The sequence below is a fragment of the Narcine bancroftii genome, chromosome 9 (genome assembly GCF_036971445.1).
Source record: "Narcine bancroftii isolate sNarBan1 chromosome 9, sNarBan1.hap1, whole genome shotgun sequence".
In the NCBI taxonomy this organism is placed as follows: Eukaryota; Metazoa; Chordata; class Chondrichthyes; order Torpediniformes; family Narcinidae; genus Narcine; species Narcine bancroftii.
Window position 1 is genome coordinate 100,214,524 of NC_091477.1, and position 21,789 is coordinate 100,236,312.

Sequence of the window (21,789 nt, forward strand, 5' to 3'; positions counted from 1 at the left end):
CTGTAAGGCAGACAGATTCACCATTGGCAGAAATTGCCTGAAGGGCCACTTACAGTCAGAGAAGGAGAAGCAAAAGAGAGGTTCCTCCCCCCACCCCAAGTCACCTCCAGCACTTCCGCAGCGACACAGTGCACTCCAAACCATTGGCAACCAATCTCCAGATCTGAACCTCCGATATGGTCAGGAACCCTTTAGCACTATTGGCACCTCCTCGATACCTGGTGCCCAGCACGAGTCTCCTGACAGCATTCTCCGGCTGCCCACAGCCTCTGTGAGTTCTTCACCGTGAGTCGCCAGCAGCCCACTGCATGCATTGGTCTTTCAGCCGCGGAGCCCCCTCAATGTTCTGCCGCCGTGGTCACCATCCCTGTGGTTGTCCCTTTGCTTCTCCTTCTCAGACAGGGTGCGGTCTTCCCATTTTCTGGTGCCTTGTGCCAGTCCTCTGGAATCTACAACCCCTCATTGCTGCTGCCATCTTGGGCGCAGACCCCACGGTCGCAGGATTTTAAATAAAATTATCATCGGCTCCTTTAAAGGGCCTTTCAAAATTGTGCAAATCTGACAGCAGTTGACTGGGTGGTTGGACCCGCAGAAGTGCTGCATTTCTGTTCCTCGCTCCCTGTGGGTTCACACCAGCAGTAGCGTTGCCATAATAACAGCGCCACCATTTTTCTACAAGCCAGGCTGCATCCAAATTTGAACCACAATTCATGATGCTGAGAACATAGTACAGTACAGCACAGGAACTGGCCTCTAGGCCCATGATGCCAAATGAAACATAAACGTTCTTTGTTTCTCACATATAATACCTAGCAAGTGGCCTCGTGGGCTTACTCCAAGTATCAAAATATTCTCAGTCAGTTTTCTAACCATTATGATTGAGCTGTGTGAGAAATCTTCTCCCAGCAAGAAATATCAAATAAAGACTGATACGAAACAAGCCAGTTGTGTAAGGCTTTTGAAATTAAACAACTATAAATGTTGGTACTGCTTGGATAAAAAGGTTTATCAGAAGCTACATTGAAATTGCTCACATCTAATTTTCTGAATACTCTTCATCTTTTTTACAGTAGCATAGCTCCTTATTTTCATCTTTTCACTTGATTGGAGCCAGGATGAATGGGAATCTCCCTCCTCTCCAATGAATAATCAAAGGGCATTCCAATCTGAGTAATTGAGTAGAATTATGCAGACAGTGCTCACATGAACAGTTAGAGACCAATATTTGATCATTAGGCCCTTACAAGCTATCATGTAAAATGGGGTTAACCGGGCAATTTTCCCAGTTAGACCCCATTCACCCGGCAGCTTGAAAGGATACGACCCGGTCAGTGAGGTCCAAATCCAACCCGGTCCCTGACCTACCTTAGAGGTAGTCAGGGAACCCAGTTAAACTTAACCAGGTTGCATCAACTGGCAGCTTGAACAGCAAAATGGCCAACCCATTGACCCCTGTGATGTTAGTGTTTGCATGCTGGCGTCACAAAGAAACCCCTGGGTGAAGTGCCTGCTGCGATCGGGGGGGGGGGGAGGGGGAGAAGGGTTGCTGCCGCAGGACCCGGGGGGTGAGGGGCAGAGGAGAGGTCACAATGGGGGGGGGATGTGAAGTCGATGCTGTGGGGGGAGGTGCCATGATCAGCAGGAAAGGGGTTGTTGCCACAGGGGAGAGAGGAGAGGGGTCACTGCTGTGGGGGAGAGAGGTCGCTGCCGCTGAGGTGGGGGCTGCGAACTTCCACTGCTGCAAATGCCCCTCTGGTTGTGATAGATCAACATTCATGGCAGCAAGACATTACTGGGGGGGGCGGGTGGGGGTGACTGACCGCCCTTGGGTGGGGGGGGGGCGGGGAGCAGGGGAGACTTACCGATAGATTCCCTGAGTGCGTGACATGTCACTTACTGCGTTATCGTGGGGGTGGGATTCCCCCTTAAATTACTGGGATGGCGATTTAATGGGTCAATTCCCCTGTAGCTTAAAATGTGCCCAGTAATCACACCTGGGTCCAGGAGGGCTACCCAGGTGCTGCAGCTTAAAAGTGCCTATCGATTCATTTAATAAATGACAAAATGTTCCTTACACAAAGGATGACTGAAAAATGGTCCCATAGGAACCTTATGTAATGCATAACATAGACATTGGGTTCATGTAAAAAAAAATCAGGAAAAATAGTTGAAGGAGTATTTCATCTCCAAGTCCCACCTACCTTTCTCTTCTAGGAAGGCTACACATTTCACATTGGCCTCATCGACCACATCAAAAACCACAGTATTGAAGTGAAAGCAAGTCATCATTGACCCAAAAAGTTGAAGAAGAGAGTGACACACGAAAGTCTGCAGATACTGTGATTGTAGTAAAAACACAGAAATACTGGAGGAACTCAGCAAGTCTCCCAAAGCTAATAGGAGGTAAAGAAGAGAATATGATTGTTGAGCTGAGCAAGAACCTTCGCCTGAAGGAAAAGGCAGAACTGGGTCAGGGGTTCAAACTCAGTTATTTGAGGTGACTATTGATGTGGTAAAATTAAACAATTTTGATAAATATAGTTATTTCAAAATAAACTGATCAGAAACTGGAAAGAGTGATTAAATAATGCCTTAACCAAATCCTTTCCCCATCCTAATCCCACATCTAATCATACCATATTGGAAACAGGGCTTTTGGCACAGCACATTCTTGTTGACTACCAAATGTCCACTTTGAGAGTTACATTTTTAATCAATGGATAATCATGCAATTTTAAGCAGTTAAAGCCTGAACTGAAAAATACTAATAATGATTTCTCACCTTCTTGAGATGTGACAAGTGTTACAGTGTTATATTTGCTATTACCATGTCTTAACCATTCAATATCTAAATCACTTAAACCATCACTGATAATAATAAAATGCTCATAAATCCAAAAGAGAAAATCAAACAGAAAATGGAAAAAAAAGAGTAAAAAAAAAACTTTAAAAAGCAGGCTTTTTAAATTCCTTCATTTTTCATTTTTAGAATTAATTTTGTTAATTTGCAGTTTTTCTGTCAAAATTCAACTTGTAACCCATTGGATTAAAATGTTACTTCACAGCAGAAAGGCCTTTCTGGGTATCAAGGAAATCTTGGTAAAGTCACCCTCACATAAAAGAATTCTTACAGCAGCTTCATCAAAGGATTCTACATTTAAAAATATGCAAAACAGTGTTGGTGAATTTGATGCAACATGAACACTGGCATCCACTCAGTTTTCCTTGCAAGTTCTGATATATGGAAACTTAGAAACAAGGTAATAAGAATTTTTAACAAAAATAAAGAACCCCAACAGGAAAAATGGAACAGAGTTTATCTGGAGGATGGGATCTAGTTGTACTGAGATCAGCATTGGTTGAGAGTTGCAAGAATTTTTATTCTTTAGGGATGGCTTCCAAGCAACAGTAGAACCTTGATAACTGACAATTCATGTAGGCTAGAGATGTCATACTCCAGGAATCATCACCGCAATAAAAAAATCTTCAGGCAGAGTGTCAAATCCGTTATTTATATGTACAATACACAAATGTGTTGGAGAAACTCAGCAGGTTACATATATTCTATAAGACATAAAGAATAACCAACAGTTCAGGCCTGAGCCCTTTGTCAAGGTAGGGGCCCGAATGAAGAGGTGCATGGGGGGTGGTTGGAGGAGGAGAGGAAGGTGGCAATTATTGTAAAGCAATTACTTGATATACATTCTCTATAAAAATAGGTACATTTACTTGAAAACAATAAGGCAAAGTTGCACATCCAAATACAAAAACAGTGCAACTTTTTTGAAAGTTTTTTGTGTGATGGAAAACCGATTTTAAAAAATTGAGAGTCTTTATTGTTATATTCTTCAACAGCATCTTTAACAGATGCTGAATTAGGCTGTCCCCAAATACTGTATACAAGTTGATGTTTGGTGTCAGAGATAATTAAGCAATAATAATTATGTGGATTATTTGTCTCTGTTACTGATACAAAACACATTGCATTCAATTTGCATTAATGTCTTTGACTAGATGATGGATTTAAACCTTGTTTCAGAAAATATAATGGTAAGTAATCATATAATCTTTTCAGGAATCTCATATAAACTAATCATTTTGATTGAATAAAAACCACATTATGCCGTAATGTATTTTTATGATGCCAACTGTGAAAAACAGAATAGTGTGAAATATTAAAAGTGAACTGCCAGAAATTCTTAAATTACTTTCATGTATCCATAACACACAGGAATTATATTTAATAATTTTCATTACTCCCATATTTATATTGGTACATTAGTGTGCAACACAATCTCTACCAAGGATCTTCAGGCGGCTGGAATTATGGGGAGATGAAATAATTGCTAAACGTGGAACTAAAATTCATTGTTTATGCTACAAATAAGCTTCTTGAATTATTTCTTTCTTGCAGTTTTGCCTCCTCAATTTGCTCAGAAGTAGGTGTTGCAAATCTATTCAGTGATTCTTTACAGTTTTTATCATCTTCATAGCTTATCTTAGAATGCCCTTCCAGAACTTCTTCATCCACGATGCAACAGGTTGTATAATTTGAAGTCTCTCCTGGAGGCCAATTTGGCTCTTTCTTTATTATTCCCTGCATCTTCTTGTAACGCCTCATTGATTTTATTTTGCAACACTTTTTCAGAAACAACCAAAGATGTCTGTTTTCTATTATCATTTCCTATTGAAATAACACCAACCAACATTTTCTTCAATCGCTCTGCAACTTTCATACTTTAACCAAAAGAAAATCATACTAACATCTTGAGCTTATGGTAATGATCAAGCTGATCATGGAGAAAATGCACAATCTTTCTAATAATGTAGAGACAAATAAAGATTTAAACCACCTCCAAAATTGGGCTGGTGGCATTTTTGTTATATTGGAGACCCATAGTGGTCCATGCCCAAGACAGGTTACAGATTGTGCAGGGCACCATCAACAGGAGAACACCCACCGTCCAAGCAGGAGAAGCCTTGGAAAAGACCTTACAGCAGTGTATTAGCACGGGACTGGGTGGTTGAAGAAGTCATTCCAAGATGCAGGCTTGTGGGAACCAGATATCAGGAATGGGATTTGTGAGGGTACTGATAATTAGCGTTGGGTGTTTGGAGACAGGGGGGTGAGGAGGGTTTCTTTGATGCCTTGAGCTTGGGTTCACCACTGACCCAGATAAGAGGCTATTGGACTAAGGAGGTTACAGGAGCAAGAGGCAGTGGCATCAGAGAAGGTGGCATGATCCACAGACATTCAATGTCCCTGAGAGGTGGACTGGTGGTGTGTCTCTTTGTGCACCTTTACAAGGCAAACAAAGGAAAATAATTTTTCTGTATTTTGTTTATGTAACAATAACAGGACCTCAAATCTTGAATATAGAGAGTCAAGAGTAAATGTTACCTGGTGCTGTAGTGGATTGCAACTGAGACACAAGTTGGAGCAGAATATTAAGATCTAATTAAATCCTCAGGGAAATTACTTATTCTGTCTTTATGACTCTCCCAATTACAAATTCCAATGTGCATGTTTATAATGGAAACTACATGTAAAACCCGTCATGTTGTAATTCCAGCTATTATAGACAGGAGCTTCCATAGTACTTCCACCTGACAAGGATCAAATTAGATAGAAAATATGTACAGTAATTATATGCAGATAATTTTTATAACGTATCATAAAATGCATACTGTTCAAATTAGTGGGACATTGTTGTGTGTCTGCAGTATAGTCTGAGGAGTGGGGAGTTACAAAAGTAAGTTGCTAAAGTACCACCAATGGAATGAGCATATAAAACAAGTTCTATAGACAGTTTACATGGACCAAGAATTTATAATGGAAAATATTACAAAATTGTGACAAAATGTACAAAAAAAGACTATACAGAAACTTTATCCATCTCCAGTTTAAATACTTCTATGATCTAGCCCCCTCCAACTTCTTGGGATAGAGAATTCTGGAGATTCACCACTCTCAAAAAGAAATTGTTATGCACCCTAGTTTTAAATGACCTGCCCAAATTAAGCATGTCCCCTAGTTTGAGTCGCTCACACCAGTGAAAACATTTCAATATTGACTCTGTCATATCCCTTGGGATTGTATTGGTCTTAATAAGCTCTTTGCTCATTCTTCTAAATTCCAAAGAATACCTAACCTGCTTAGCCTTCCTTGATGGGCTTAAGAACACCAAAGAAAAAAGAATAGTACTTCAACTTACCTCAATGGTCATTATAACAAAGAAGTGAACAGTAATCATAGCTAGAATGTAAAACCTCCAGTTTAATGGGGTGCAAACAAGCTGAAAAACAAAATTACATTTACATTAATTGTTAAGACAAGCCATTAAATGATTATCTATTTCAATGATTGATGGTGATTTAATAAATCTAATTTTATTTTTAATAACAAAGGAATTGTGGGGATGTTAGCTAATTTTTCAAATTATATGGCTATACGTTGATAGATTGCTTGCCCATTTCCCTCTGCCTTGGATTAGCAACAAACTTCTCCAATTATTCAATAGAGACATGAAAGCCATTATCTTCAAGGTCTGAGGCAAATCCCAATCTCTTGTTCTGAACATTATTTTAGAGCTTATCAGTTTGTTTGCAACTTTAACATCCAATTTGATTCTGAGCTGAGTCTTTACAGTAATGACCCTGCTTTAACCTCGCAAATGAATTGTATGCATGAATCTGTTGGACTAAACTATATTTAACTTTGACTATGAATTTTTCTCATGTATCAGCCCATTCCCTACTTCAGCAGCTGAGCTTTGCAACACAAAAGAATGAAAAGTTTTGATAATTCGTTGCCTGCTCCGTCCCTTACTACAAGATCAGTTCCATATTGACCTGAATCGAAAGAGCACCTACTCCACATATCTGGACCCTCAGGTTCATGTCAAGCACAAGTGGCTCATCTCATTCATTTGAATAGGATCATTGCCTTCCAGGTAATAGAAAGTTAATTTTTTTGTATCATATTCTTTTGTATGACTATATTTGTATTTGTTATTCATTTAGAATCATTAAATGTATCTGTAAATAAATGTACTTAATAACCTTCAGAAAGTTCTCAAGATCATATAGAATTGGGCAGTGTAGCGGTTAGCGCAACACTGTTACAGCGCTGGCGTCCGGAATTCAAATCCGACACTGAGTTTGTACATTCTCCCCGTGTCTGCGTGGGATTCCTTCCTCCTTCAAAACATACCGGGGTTGTAGTCAATTGGGTGAAATTGGGCAACACGGGTTCATGGGCTGGAAGGGCCTGTTACCATTGCAGTAAGTCTAAATTTAAAATTGCTTGACTTCAAAAATTAAGTGTGACCTGGCTGAAGGAAAAGAGCAGAAAACTGGAGCATAAAAAAATGGATAATGATTCCACTCATAGAAGTAAAATTCACTGATGGCAGAAAGGAGAGGAAATAAAACAGAAGACTAATCTTCCAACATTTGCTTTGCATTTTCACTGAAATTGAATGTCAGACTCACAACTACCCATACTTACTCCAAGTGCATTGTATACAGCAGTTTGATCACCAAAAAGGAAATAGAGACAAGTTCCGAGCTGAGCCAAAATGAGAATCATAAATATATCTGAAATAAAGGAGGAATGGGTGCATGTGAATCCATCATTATGAAAAACAAGTTCACAAGTTTAGACAAACAAATAGCTTTTAAATTCTAGGAATGGTTCCCTGGACAGAATTAAAAAGCTATGGGAACAAGATTTTCAACAGCCATTTTATGAAACTACATGGAATTCAATTCTGAATGAGTGAATTCATCCTCTCTAATCACTAATTATTACAATTTAAGGTAGTACTCTCTACTCTAAAGTTCAATTGGCTAAATTCTATTCTAATTTCTCTTCTCAGTGTGCTAAATGTATAACTGAAGAAGGTTCACTGTATCACATGCTTTGGTTATGTTCTTCTCTTTACAATTTTTGGAAAGGAGTATTTCGTACCTTGTCTTTAATTCTTAATATTAATTTGACTCCAAATCCTTTTATTGCTCTATTTAGAATAAGTGGGCCATTTGTTTTAATTCTGACAGCCTCACAATCCCATGTATTTGCCCTCACCTCCCTTATCACAAGAAGAGCCATTTCCATGAGATGGAGAGATTAAACATTACGAGTCCATCCCACTCAATCAGTGGTTGTCCAATATGATGGCATGTCTGACTTTGGAAAAAAAAATTAGATGTTCCACCACTGAAATGAATCTAAACTTTGTTTCTTTATGGGTTTCTTTTAATTATTTCAAAATTTGTAAGATTAACTAGTCTTTGGTTTTGAACCCAATGTTTACCTTCCTTGTTTTTATTATTAGTTGTTGATGTTAGTCAGTAGTCTCCGAAGAGAGGAGATTGAATTATATATTTAGTATAGTGTTTTTCTTTTCATCTTTCTTTTTTATATAGGGTTTCAGTACTATTTGTATTGCTATATGAGATTTGCTAATACTTTATGTACCTATGGAACATGCATTTGATAAAAATATTGAAAAAAAGACGTACTGTGTGGTAACAGGTCCTTCTGGCTCATGACTCCATGTCCTGCAAATACACCAATTAACATACAACCCTCGTAAGTTTTTAAGAGGGTGGGGGAGGAAACCTTCGCAGACATGAGGTGAACGTACAAACTCCCTTCAGACTGTGCCGAATTCGAAGCTAGATTGCTGGTACTGTAATAGTGTTGTGCTAACTGCTACGTTAACCATGCTGCTTTTATTCCTTATTTCAGACATAACATTCGGTATTATTTGGCTTCAAACTTCCAGCATCAGTGGAAGTCTTATTTTTCTGAGCGATGATTTCATATTTCTAGCTCTGAGAAGTATTTTCTAAGATTAGGAGATGAGGAATCCTGGACATATGGGAAATAAGAATCCATGACATCTTGACAGACCTCCCATAAGCAGAACTTCTCACAAGAACTGCTAAACAGTTTTATTAATTTTCCTATAATTGAGGAATGATCACATTTTTGCTCCAGCGGACTATTTTCAATTAATCCTATTGAAGTGATCCAAATCAGCATGAGGGAAGCAACTAAACAATGTGAATAAATCCTTTAGTATTTAACTACATACTTTGCATACTCAGAATTTGAAGCATCATAAGATTTGGCCCCTCCCCAAATATTTTCATTTGAGGATTCTGGAACATGGACAGGGTTGAACACTTTCCAATTTCACTCCTTCTACTCGAATCCCATCAAACACCTCATCTGTGCTGCCATAAGATTATCCAGAAAGAGAGCTGCATTTCACATTTTTGGTGGTACATGATGCACTCGAATAGAACTCAAATTTAAATAAATGGTCATTCAAGAGGCATAACTAAAAATTCTAATCTAGATTTGACTGAATACCTATATGTTATCATTAGCTTATGTTAGGAATGCTCAAATCAATTATTAAATCAAGCATCCGCCTTTAAATCAAAATAAATCAGTCAATGGAAAATAATATTGCTTCTTACGGTTAGTATAGATTGGTTTTCGATAGGGTTTTCCTTTGCAGTACACAATTGCTGATGTTATGCAGTTGAAAACAGAAAGAAGGTACAGAGTTGTATTCTCATAACTCTTATAGTAATTGTCATTCAATTCACGGGAGATGGAAGCAGCATTCATGGTGTTATTTGTTGTTACTTCATTACTCATTAGATTTGTAGAATTACAAGCACTGCAAAGAAAATATATTAAATACTTTTAAATTCTATAATATTGCTGATAATAGATTTCTGTCAAATGTGAAAATAACCACCAACATCATCCATTTCCCTTTAACCTTTAGAAATAGGTTGGAAGAGCTTTAATACCAGATGTCATTTATCTTAGAGCACTAAAATGATAGGTCCCACATGACATTTGGTACAGTATACTGGTATGTTTACGCAATATGAATGGGATTAATGTCAGAAGAATATTTGGCCCTTTTATTCAAAAATGCAGTTTCAGAGAAAGAGCATGTGGCAAGGTGTATAAGTCATGACTAATTCATTACCACTCAACTTTTAGCTTTATCAAAATCACTCCCAATTAGCCTAATAGTGGGATTATTAATGGAAAGTAACTTTGCAACTGGTATAAATGAATGTTTAGAAGTCACTGAAGTTATTAGGAATAATCTTTAAGAAATAGGAAAGAGGGATCACATTTCATTATCCTGATCCAATTTATTGAATTGGTTACTAGAATAAGTAAGCAATCAGAAGAGACATAATAAATACATAATTTGCTGTCTTCAGATGACATCAAATTGCACTACAGAGGCAAAAAGGCCGATGGTTGATATACTCTGGAGTGATTGGACCTCATATGAAAAATGTAGATAAGGGAGAACTCATCAATGTAGATACTCATATCGTGAGGTAAGTATAATCTAAGATCTAAGCAGACAACAGTTCAAACAAATGAAAGAGAAAAAATTGGGAGTGACCCTAATTCACTTTCTTAAGCACCTGGTTCATTGTGAACAGTCTGCAGCCAAAAGATTCAGAAACAAGATAATTTAATGATATCAGACTTTAGTTTTGATTCGTGTCATTTGATCCGAGAAGACGTAGTGTGGACAGTCTTGACACAAGACTATTGAATTAGAGCATCACCTCCTGGTATTATGTCTCTACAATGAACACAAACACAATGCTTTAAATGCAGCAGTCCAAATGATCTTTGGAAATAATATGTGCAGTGGGAATCTGACATTGGTTGATCACCATATGTAGGTATAGAAAACAATTTTTAAAAAAAATCAAGCTGGAAAATATACAATAAATTTTCTCTTAGTTATGTTGTGCCACTACAAAAGACAATTTTTACTCTCACTAATTAATCTGGATGTATTTATGCAGAACTTGTTTATGGAAGGGAGAACTGAGAAAGTCTATACTATCATAATTGGAGCTGATCACTTCAATTGAAAATATCAGAAAGCTTCACAAACCTTTCAGTTTTGTTTATCTTTCATTCAATGGATTAAAATGTTGCCAGCAAAATATTGCCAGCAAATGTAAAAAATATCACATATTAATACATATAACAAGACTATATCGTTCATGTTACATTTGTAATTATTATGATCTTCCAGCGTGTCCAGCATTAAATGCCTTATTATTCAAATGAATGCAAATTGTTACTCCCTGTTTTTAACTGGAAGCGGTACTGCACATGGAGAACTATGAATGCTTTTGGTTTCCACATTAGAGTAAGTATATTGAGGCACTGGAAAAGGTGCAAAAATTTTGCAATAAATCAGACTCTATCATTATTCCAAATGAAAAAGTTTAAATAGTCCATTGTTCTTCATTTTCTCCCCTTTCACCAGGAATGTCCCTCTGTAAACTAGCACTGTTTACACTTTGCTAAATGAAACTGAACTGAAATTTAACCAGGCCATCTAATTGTGTAGTAGATCAGGAGTCACACTCAAGATAGACAACATAAGGAAACAGATCACCTTCTCTGAAGGATATTAGTGAACCAATCTGGTGGTGTGATGTTCAGATTAATTTTTTAATTCAAGATTTATTTACCTATTTAAATTTCCTGAAACTAAGTGTTTCAGATCAATAATCCAATTCTCTGACTAGTTCAACTGTATCTGGAAAGAAAAACACTGGAGGAAGTGAAGAGGCAGAATATTCTTAATACAATTAAAATATTTGATTGGGCACATGTGCATAAATTATTTCTGAATATGAGTCAAACAAGAGAAATGAACCACAAGTATGCGAGAATCATCAATAAATTCATTTGTGAATTTAACATAAATTTTACCCAGAGAATGATTAGGTTATAGGACTTGTAAAGTACAAGAAAAAGTGAGAAATGGACAAAGATGTTACATAGGAAAAAAATATAGATATTTGAAAGATAACAGGACGATGAAGATTTTGTTTCCTGAACCTTAAAAACTTCCTAACGCATACAATTTTTTTTTAGATATAAACTATTTTTGTGATTTCCTGTCATATATTAAGTTGACTTCAAACATATAAACCATGAAGTGCAGCATGTCATTGAAAATTCATTTTCTGCATTCGTCTTGGACGTCTTCCCTGCTGATCTCGGTGAAGTCAGTGACGACCATGGTGAAAGGTCTCACCGGGACATTACGACCATGGAAAAGCAATATCAGGGCACTTGGAATCCATGAATGCTGGCTGACCATTGTCAGACACTTACACATGAGAGGCATCAGATGCTGAGTACAAACGAAAATCAGCAGCAAAACATTTTTAAGTCAGTTGAACTAACGCAAAGTGTCAGCGTCATTATGCAATTAAACATGCTAAATTCGACAAAAGTTAATTTAATGTTTCTACAACTTCCTAAGTGATACAGAAAATCTGAAATTGTCTTTTATGTTCAGCTTGAAGTTGTCTATGATAATCCCCAATTTTTTTTTCAGGAAGCAAACCTTTCGGGGAAAAAAAAACTGTTGTCCAGTGGAATGGGATGAGGCAAGTGTGAACTGAAGCCCTGGGGCAAAAACCAAGCTTTTCAGCTACAAATACTTGATAATAGGGTTTACTATTATATGTACCTGTAAATATCTGTGGCTGAGTACCAAGGCTGTTGCTGGACCATCACAAATCCAAACACATGCAAAGCCAGGCTAAGAATGACATTCAGAAAAACTGACAGCAGCAAAGGTGGTGAAATAAGCTGACCAAGTGGCTGATGGGGGTCCAGCTCTGGACATGCGTGATTAAGACTCACTGAAATACAATAAAACAGGAAGTTGGCAGAAAAAAAAGTAAACAAAAAAATCTCCCATCCAATATATCACCTGTATTAAATGAATAATCTCTATCATCTGAAATGTACATCATACTCTTCCAAAATATATATTTTTAAATACACTCCATCACCATTATAACTTCAGGAATTCTAACTGACTATACGGTTTTTCTCAAGAATATTAAAAAAAATAGAAATTTACTTCTGCAATGTATCCTTTATTACAAGAACTATTAAACAGTGAGTCCGTAGATCTAGACAGAAATGGGAGGTAAATCTAAATATCACAATTGATGAGAAAAGATAGTCAGATCTTTATCAAAATTGTGTGACAAACATTATAAATTTAAAGAATAGATTTGTTTGATGCAATTACCTGCATAAATTATATTTAACGCTGCAAAAATTGAATAGAATAAAATCAACCTTATCAGAATAATGTTTTAGATGTGGTGAATGATCATGTTCTAAAGTAAGGTCTCTGGATGGACTTGGGAATTTTTAAATTTTTTTTTTTTAAGAGCAAATTACAGGCACTGTATTTCCACAAAATCCAGACTGATTTTTAATTTGAAAATGTAGAAGGAACAAGACCAAAGTTGAAGTTATCAATATACCAAATGAAATTTGTAATAGCCTTAGAGGTGGCAAGGAAATGTATTGCAGTGACTTGGAAATCAGACATACATTTAGTTATGGAGAGATGGAATGCAGAAATTCAAAGTGTATTCCTTTAGAGAAAATTACATACAATTTAAGAAATAAAAATGCTAACTTTTTACAAATTTGGAGCCTGTATATGCAGAGTTTAGGGGAAAATATGTTAAAATGTACTTCTAGCCTCTTGAGACTGTTAGGTAAAAACATCATGAGCTGGGAATGTAGAAGGAGTCACCCAGTGCTGGGCCGTAACAAGATGCAGTTGTGACCTTGTACTCTCAAGATAAGAGTGGGGATGACAAATTGATGTGCAGGAAACTAGCAGAGAAGGATAGCAACAGTTTATTCATTGGACAATGTCATGGTATGATAATTTACTAAGTACATATCCTCTTTCCCTCTTTGGCTTGGCTTCGCGGACGAAGATTTATGGAGGGGGTAAAAAGTCCACGTCAGCTGCAGGCTCGTTTGTGGCTGACCAGTCCGATGCGGGACAGGCAGACACGATTGCAGTGGTTGCAAGGGAAAATTGGTTGGTTGGGGTTGGGTGTTGGGTTTTTCCTCCTTTGCCTTTTGTCAGTGAGGTGGGCTCTGCGGTCTTCTTCAAAGGAGGCTGCTGCCCGCCAAACTGTGAGGCGCCAAGATGCACGGTTTGAGGCGTTATCAGCCCACTGGCGGTGGTCAATGTGGCAGGCACCAAGAGATTTCTTTAGGCAGTCCTTGTACCTTTTCTTTGGTGCACCTCTGTCACGGTGGCCAGTGGAGAGCTCGCCATATAATACGATCTTGGGAAGGCGATGGTCCTCCATTCTGGAGACGTGACCCATCCAGCGCAGCTGGATCTTCAGCAGCGTGGACTCGATGCTGTCGACCTCTGCCATCTCGAGTACCTCGACGTTAGGGGTGTGAGCGCTCCAATGGATGTTGAGGATGGAGCGGAGACAACGCTGGTGGAAGCGTTCTAGGAGCCGTAGGTGGTGCCGGTAGAGGACCCATGATTCGGAGCCGAACAGGAGTGTGGGTATGACAACGGCTCTGTATACGCTTATCTTTGTGAGGTTTTTCAGTTGGTTGTTTTTCCAGACTCTTTTGTGTAGTCTTCCAAAGGCGCTATTTGCCTTGGCGAGTCTGTTGTCTATCTCATTGTCGATCCTTGCATCTGATGAAATGGTGCAGCCGAGATAGGTAAACTGGTTGACCGTTTTGAGTTTTGTGTGCCCGATGGAGATGTGGGGGGGCTGGTAGTCATGGTGGGGAGCTGGCTGATGGAGGACCTCAGTTTTCTTCAGGCTGACTTCCAGGCCAAACATTTTGGCAGTTTCCGCAAAGCAGGACGTCAAGCGCTGAAGAGCTGGCTCTGAATGGGCAACTAAAGCGGCATCATCTGCAAAGAGTAGTTCACGGACAAGTTTCTCTACCTATATATACCTAAGGTATATAAAAAACACCACTTGCTGATAATGGCAGAATGCGCCTTCTCCAACTAACACTGTTAGTTGCAAGTGTTACAATCTGATAATAAAGAACAAAGAACCTTGATTTCGACTCAGTCTGGTGTCTGACTCACTCATTCATGAACAAAGCAGACCTAACAAGACCTGTATAATTCATCTTCCCTAAAATTGCCTTACAAATATAGTGGGATCCCAATGTGTGAACCAGTCCTTCCAGCAATCCATTTTCTTCTTCCTTTTCTATATTTCATAGAACTATATATATCATTTATATTTTTCTTATAGTTTTTGTGCAGGAGGGGGGTGGAGGGAGAGGAGAATAAGGGCAGAGTAACCATTGTAATTTTTAAAAACTTAATCATTACTGTTTTATTTAAATGTTTATAAATTACATGTATGGAAAACATCTTAAAATATTCAAAAAAATATCAGCCCAGACTTTGATTGCATTACACTTTTATTCCAGCACCATGTGATTGAAAATAGCGTCAATACAGCGAACCATAACAGCAGCCATTTCCAGGTTGTTGCATCAGCCTGGAAAATTAGTATTCAAGGAATTAATTTTCAGTTGAAGTTCTGCAGAACTGTGATAACATCATGGGAATTGAACAAAAAAAAATGCAAAGGCAATTACACATAAACTTTTGGATTTATTACTCTAATTTGAAGCTGTATCTATCATTTAAAAAAAAGTATTTCAATTTTTTTTCTGGGGGTAAAACACAGAATTCTGTTGCAACTGTGGTTAAGTGAAAAAACACACAAGTGTTGGAGAAACTCAGCAGGTCAAATAGTGCCTTTTTGTTGCAAAGGTAAAGATACATCAACATTTTGGGCTTGAGCCCTTCATCAAGGTGTGGGGGAACGTGAAAGATGTCCGAACAAAAGGGGGAAGGTGGATGGTGAGAGGGAACACAGGAAGGGGGGTAGGGGGAGTCTAGGCTACGTGGAGAGAGAAAGGAAGTAGGAACTGGAATAACTAGTTGCTGGGAGGGGGAAAAAGGCAAGCTGATTAGTGGAATGCAGTGAATTCAACATTCATGCCCTAGGGTTGGAAGGTGCCCAGATGAAAAGTGAGGTGTAGTTCCTCCAATCTGCAGTGATCAGGGTGGGGTAGTGTGAAAGGCCATGGACAGACATGTGAGCTTGAGTGTGACTCAGAATTGAAATGGTTGGCTACGGGGAGGTGGTGCTGCCTTCTTCCACAAACACGACTTCTCCTCCACCACAATGAACTTGGCCCTCACCCGCATCTCCTCCATTCCCTGCTCATCTGCCCTAGCCCCCCTGACCTTAGAAACAAATGCAGAATCCCTTTTGTCCTCACCTACTACCTCCAACACATTTTCTGCCAGAATTTCCAGTACTTACGACAGGACCCCACCACCAGACACATTTTTCCTTCTTCTCTCCTCTCAGCCTTCCATAGTGACTGCTCCCTCCGTGATTCCCTTGTGTACTCTTCCCTCCCCACCCATTGCCCCCCTGGCACCTTCTATTGTGGTTGCAGGAGTTATAATACCTGCACCCTCACCTTCTCCCTCTCCACGGTCTGAAGTCCTAAACAGACCTTTCAGGTGAAGCAGTACTTCACCTGCACTTCCATAGAAGTGCACCCTGTGTGGCCTTCTCTACATCGGAGAGACCAGTTGCAGATTAGGAGATCATTTTGCCCAGCACTTTGTTCTCCATCCGCAACAAAAGCGACCTCCCCTTAGCCAACCATTTCAATCTGAGTTGCACTCAAGCTCACATGTCTGTCCATGGCCTTTCACACTACCCCACTCTGACCACCCGCAGATTGGAGGAACAACACCTCATTTTTCATCTGGGCACCCTCCAACCCCAGGGCATGAACATTGAGTTCACTGCATTCCACTAATCAGCTTGCCTCCCCACCCCCGCCCTTTAACTAGTTATTCCAGTTCCTACTTCCTTTCTCTCTCCACCTAACCTAGACCCCTCCCCCCTTTCCTGCGTTCCTCCCTCCACCCATCATGCCCCCCCTCCCCCCTTTTGTTTGGATATCTCTCATGTTTCCCCACACCTTGATGAAGGGCTCAAGCCCGAAACATTGGTGATGTATCTTTATCTTTGCTACATAAAGGCAATTTGACCTGCTGTACTTGTGTGTTTGTTTCAGTTTATTGATCAGTTCAGAAGTCATCTAGAAGTAAAGTGAACTTAGAAGTGCACATCCTTTCACTTGGCCAATTCGATTCAATTATTACTTCCTTCTGCCTCACCCTCATGCATGAAAGGCCAAATGGGCCTAATTAAAATGAAACCTTTGATTATCTGGGTGTTCATGGGGGATATTGATAAAATAGTTTGAAGGGAAAGTGGGAATTTTTTTTTTTTTTTAAATATTTTACCTAAAATTTTTCAAATATACGATCAGATTCATACAAAGTAGAAACAAATAGCAATGTAAAACTACATTCATATATATATAAATAAATATAAATATATACAAATATATAAATATATATATATATAAATATATATAAATATATAGATAAATGTATATATATATATATATATATAAATATATGAATATATATAAATATATGAATATATATATAAATAAATATATAAATAAATAAATATGTATATTATATAAATATATATATGTATAAATATATATATGTATAAATATAAATATATAAATAAATAGATATATATATATATAAATAAATATATATGAATAAATATGTATATATATAAATATATAAATAAATATATATGAATAAATATGTATATATATATAAATATATATATATGTATAAATATATATATGAATATATATATATAAATCTTCTTTCTTTGGCTTGGCAGACGAAGATTTATGGAGGGGTAATGTCCACGTCAGCTGCAGGCTCGTCTGATGCAGGACAGACAGACACGGTTGCAAGGGAAAATTGGTTGGTTGGGGTTGGGTGTTGGGTTTTTCCTCCTTTGTCTTTTGACAGTGAGGTGGGCTCTGCGGTCTTCTTCAAAGGAGGTTGCTGCCCGCCGAACTGTCAGGCGCCAAGATGCACGGTTTGAGGCGAGATCAGCCCACTGGCGGTGGTCAATGTGGCAGGCACCAAGAGATTTCTTTAGGCAGTCCTTGTACCTTTTTGATGCGCCTCTGTCTCGGTGGCCAGTGGAGAGCTCGCCATATAACACGATCTTGGGAAGGCTATGGTCCTCCATTCTGGAGACGTGACCTACCCAGCGCAGTTGGATCTTCAGCAGCGTGGATTCGATGCTGTCGGCCTCTGCCATCTCGAGTACTTCAATGTTGGAGATGAAGTCGCTTCAATGAACGTTGAGGATGGAGCGGAGACAACGCTGGTGAAAGCATTCTAGGAGCCGTAGGTGATGCCGGTAAAGGACCCATGATTCAGAGCCGAACAGGAGTGTGGGAATGACAACGGCTCTGTACACGCTAATCTTTGAGGTTTTTCAGTTGGTTGTTTTTCCAGACTCTTTTGTGTAATCTTCCAAAGGCGCTATTTGCCTTGGCGAGTCTGTTGTCTATCTCATTGTCGATCCTTGCATCCAAAAACCTCCCTGTCCCAAATCCACCACCCTCACCCTCAGAATAATTAATGTTAAAAAATAAAATATAGTTATATAGAAAAAGGAAAGACTTTCAGGATTGCACAGAGGAATATCTTCCACACACCTACTTTATCAATATCTTTTAATACATTCTAGATTTCATATGCGTTCAGAGGTACAGAAAGCACAAATTTATAAATTTAAACCTAATAATTGGGTATACGAGTGCAAAATTTGTAGAAACACAGCATATTTATTTCTTAAATATGTATGTAATTTTTCTAAAGGGATACAACTCTGAATTTCTGCATTCCACCGTGCCATACTCAAATCCATGACTGATTGCAATACATTTTCTTGCCACTGCTAATGCAATTCTAACAAACTCTTAATTGGTATATTGATAACTAATTTATGTATTGTTCCTTCAACATTTCCTAATAAAAATAAATCTGGATTTTGCAGAAATAGACACCTGTAACTTGTTCCAAAAAGTTGCCAATTCCAAACAAAAAGGTCTTACCTTGGAACAGGACCAAGTTGAATGTTAAAAAAAAAGTTCTTAGTTCTTTACATCTCAATCATTGATCTGATAAATCTGATTTCCACCTATTCAATTTTTGTGGTGTAAGATATAACTTATGTAGGAAATTATACTGAACTAGTACCTGTATATATTTTACATTAATAATAAGTCAACAAAGATCATCCTAACCTCACTCATCAAATGTAACAATTAAACTTAATTCCCACTTCTGACTAAACTTGTGGACTCCACATTTAGGAGTTCCTGATTTCAATAAAAAATATAATGCAGAAGTAAATTTCTTAACAATTCCTCTTCTAATAAAAAATTCTACTTCACTACAGGCAGGGAGCAACATGGTTGGTCCTAACCTATCTAAAATATGCTCTCAACTGAAAGTAACAAAAGAGAGTATTTTGAGGTATTCTATATTTACTTTTCAATTGTTCAAATATCATGAACTGACCTCTTTCATAGCAGTCTTCAACATTTACAATCCCCTTTTGAAACCAAATATCTAAAAATTGATTGTCTTTTGAAAAAAATACAAGGGAATTTTGAGTCAAAAGCATCTGAGGTGATTAATATCCTCTTGCACCAATTTCATGATTTATTTTTATTCCACATATCAATCAGATGTTTCAACAATGGTGTTGCTTTTTCTCCAAATATCAATCTTGCATCCCACAGATATAAATACTTCTGATTTTCTCTCTCCAATTTTATTCATGCTGATTTGTCTTCTCTTTCGAAAAAAGATGCAAGTAGTTTCATTTGCATTGCATGATAATAATTTTTGAAATTAGGAAGTTGTAAGCCTCCCAATTCATATGTCCATGTTAACTTCTCTATAGGAACTCTTAACATTTTACCTTTCCAGAAGAATTTCCTTATACAAATATTCAATTCTTTTTTTTTTTAAATTTGATGTATTAAAATAGGTAATGTTTGGAAAAGATATTTGTATTCTTGGGAATATATTCATCTTTATAAATCAACTCTTCCTACTAAAGTTATAGATAAATTAATCCAGTTTTTAAAATCTTCCTCAACATTTTTAAGTAATGGCAAATAGTTAAATTGATATAGATTCTTCAAATTATTATCCCTACAAATCCCTAAATATTTAATACCATCTTTTGGCCATTTAAACTGAGTATCCCTTTGGCACTGAGTATAATCTCCTTCCGTTAATGGCATAATTTCACCTTTATCCCAATTTATTTTATATCCTGAAATGTTCCCATCTTCCAAATTAATATACAACTTTTGTAAAGTTTCAGGTTCAATCAAACAGATTAAAACATCATCTGCAAATTAATCTTCTGCTCTTCTTGACCAATTCTAAATCCCTTGATTTCCAAATCACTAAAAATTGCTTCTGCAAGTGGGAAAATGGTTTAGGAGGATGAACCATACGGCACAATTCCCTTGTACAGACCGTATTTCATTATTTCCAACTTTGTCATATTCTTTTAAAATGCAGAACAATGCCATTTAACCCAATGAGTCTGATCCAGTTCTCAGAGCATTCTTATCAATTTTATTCATATATATTCCTTCAATAAAATAGCCCACCAACTTTACCCTGATTCTCTTTTTTAAAACTTTATTTAAAGATTTTATCACATGAATAAAACAGAAAAAATTACATTTAAAGAAAAATGAAAAATAAAGTAATTATTACAACACAACATTAATTACCCTGATTCTCCTGTCACTCAAACCACACTGGGAGTAATTTCCAGAAGACATTTCATTCAACTGGAGAACCTGGTAGAATCCTGTGCCATTAGAGCGAGAATGTGCAAATTCCTTCAGAGGTCCAAAGTGAGCCCAGCTCATGAAGTAATGAGACAGCAGCACTACTTGATATGTAACTTGCTTCTCAAAGGTAAAGGGTCAGAAACAACCTGGTTAATCTCGAAATGCTATTTATTTTCTTTTGTAGTACCTAATGTGATGTGGGCCTGGTTTGGAAATTGGAGTTGGGTGGGGGGGGGGAAAGTAAGAGAGAAGGGGGATTCATTATTTAGCTGCATTGCATTCCTCAAACATTCAGTCAGAAGGTATTTAGTGACTCACTGTGAACAGACCAGAAGCAGTAAATTAAGTATTCTTGAATTTATAAGTACAATTTTTTTCTGTGAAACAAATCTCACCAAGGTCATCTGCCCAATCTGCTCCAGTTACCTTGATTATGAACTCTTTAAAATCTGCTAGAAAGGAGAAGCCTTGAAACTAATGTGCCTTTTATCAGGCACATTCATGTTTGAGCATGATTTTTCTTTGCTGAGACACAAAGCAATTGGATGACAATTGAAGATGGGAACTTGGAACCTCCCCAGACTACTTTAAACATTTGATTTACTTTATTCATGCAATCTGTAGTAGTGAATTATGTTTTCACCACTCTTTGGGTACCGAAATTTCTTCTTAATTCTGTCGGTTTTCTTGGTTATTATTTTGTGTCTATTCCCATTAAAATTATGAATGGTTTTGATGCATTACCATCAAACTATACCATCAAAACTATTCATCATTTTAAAAATCTCCATTAGGTCTTCCTCTACATTTTTCAAAAGACCCAGTCAACCTTTCCTGATACATGTATTAACAGGTGAGACTTATAATTGCCTGCATTTTAATTTGATCAACTGTAATGAAGTTGTTGTTGCTATTTGGTAGAAATGTTATCCAAACCTATTCTGTTGACACATTTTGCTACTTTATGTCTACATACTATACATGTAAAAAATACCAAAAATAAATTTACATATGGACATTAAAAAGTGCCATTTCACAAGCAGATATTCAAAGGGATTTATATTGTC

At 37.6% G+C, this 21,789-nt stretch overlaps 1 protein-coding gene across 1 annotated transcript in view; it reads right to left on the reverse strand.

Annotated features, from left to right (window-relative positions):
• Positions 1 to 3,509: 3,509 nt before the first annotated feature.
• Positions 3,510 to 21,789, reverse strand: part of LOC138742518 (probable cation-transporting ATPase 13A4) — a 55,690-nt gene continuing 37,410 nt past the window's right edge. Inside the window, exons 20-24 of the mRNA XM_069897021.1 lie at positions 12,567 to 12,741; positions 9,496 to 9,701; positions 7,511 to 7,599; positions 6,216 to 6,296; positions 3,510 to 4,684 (exon numbers count right to left, since the gene is read on the reverse strand). Coding sequence (XP_069753122.1) covers positions 4,373 to 4,684; positions 6,216 to 6,296; positions 7,511 to 7,599; positions 9,496 to 9,701; positions 12,567 to 12,741 — 863 coding nt within the window. The 3' untranslated portion in view covers positions 3,510 to 4,372. The remainder of the gene's footprint in view (positions 4,685 to 6,215; positions 6,297 to 7,510; positions 7,600 to 9,495; positions 9,702 to 12,566; positions 12,742 to 21,789) is intronic.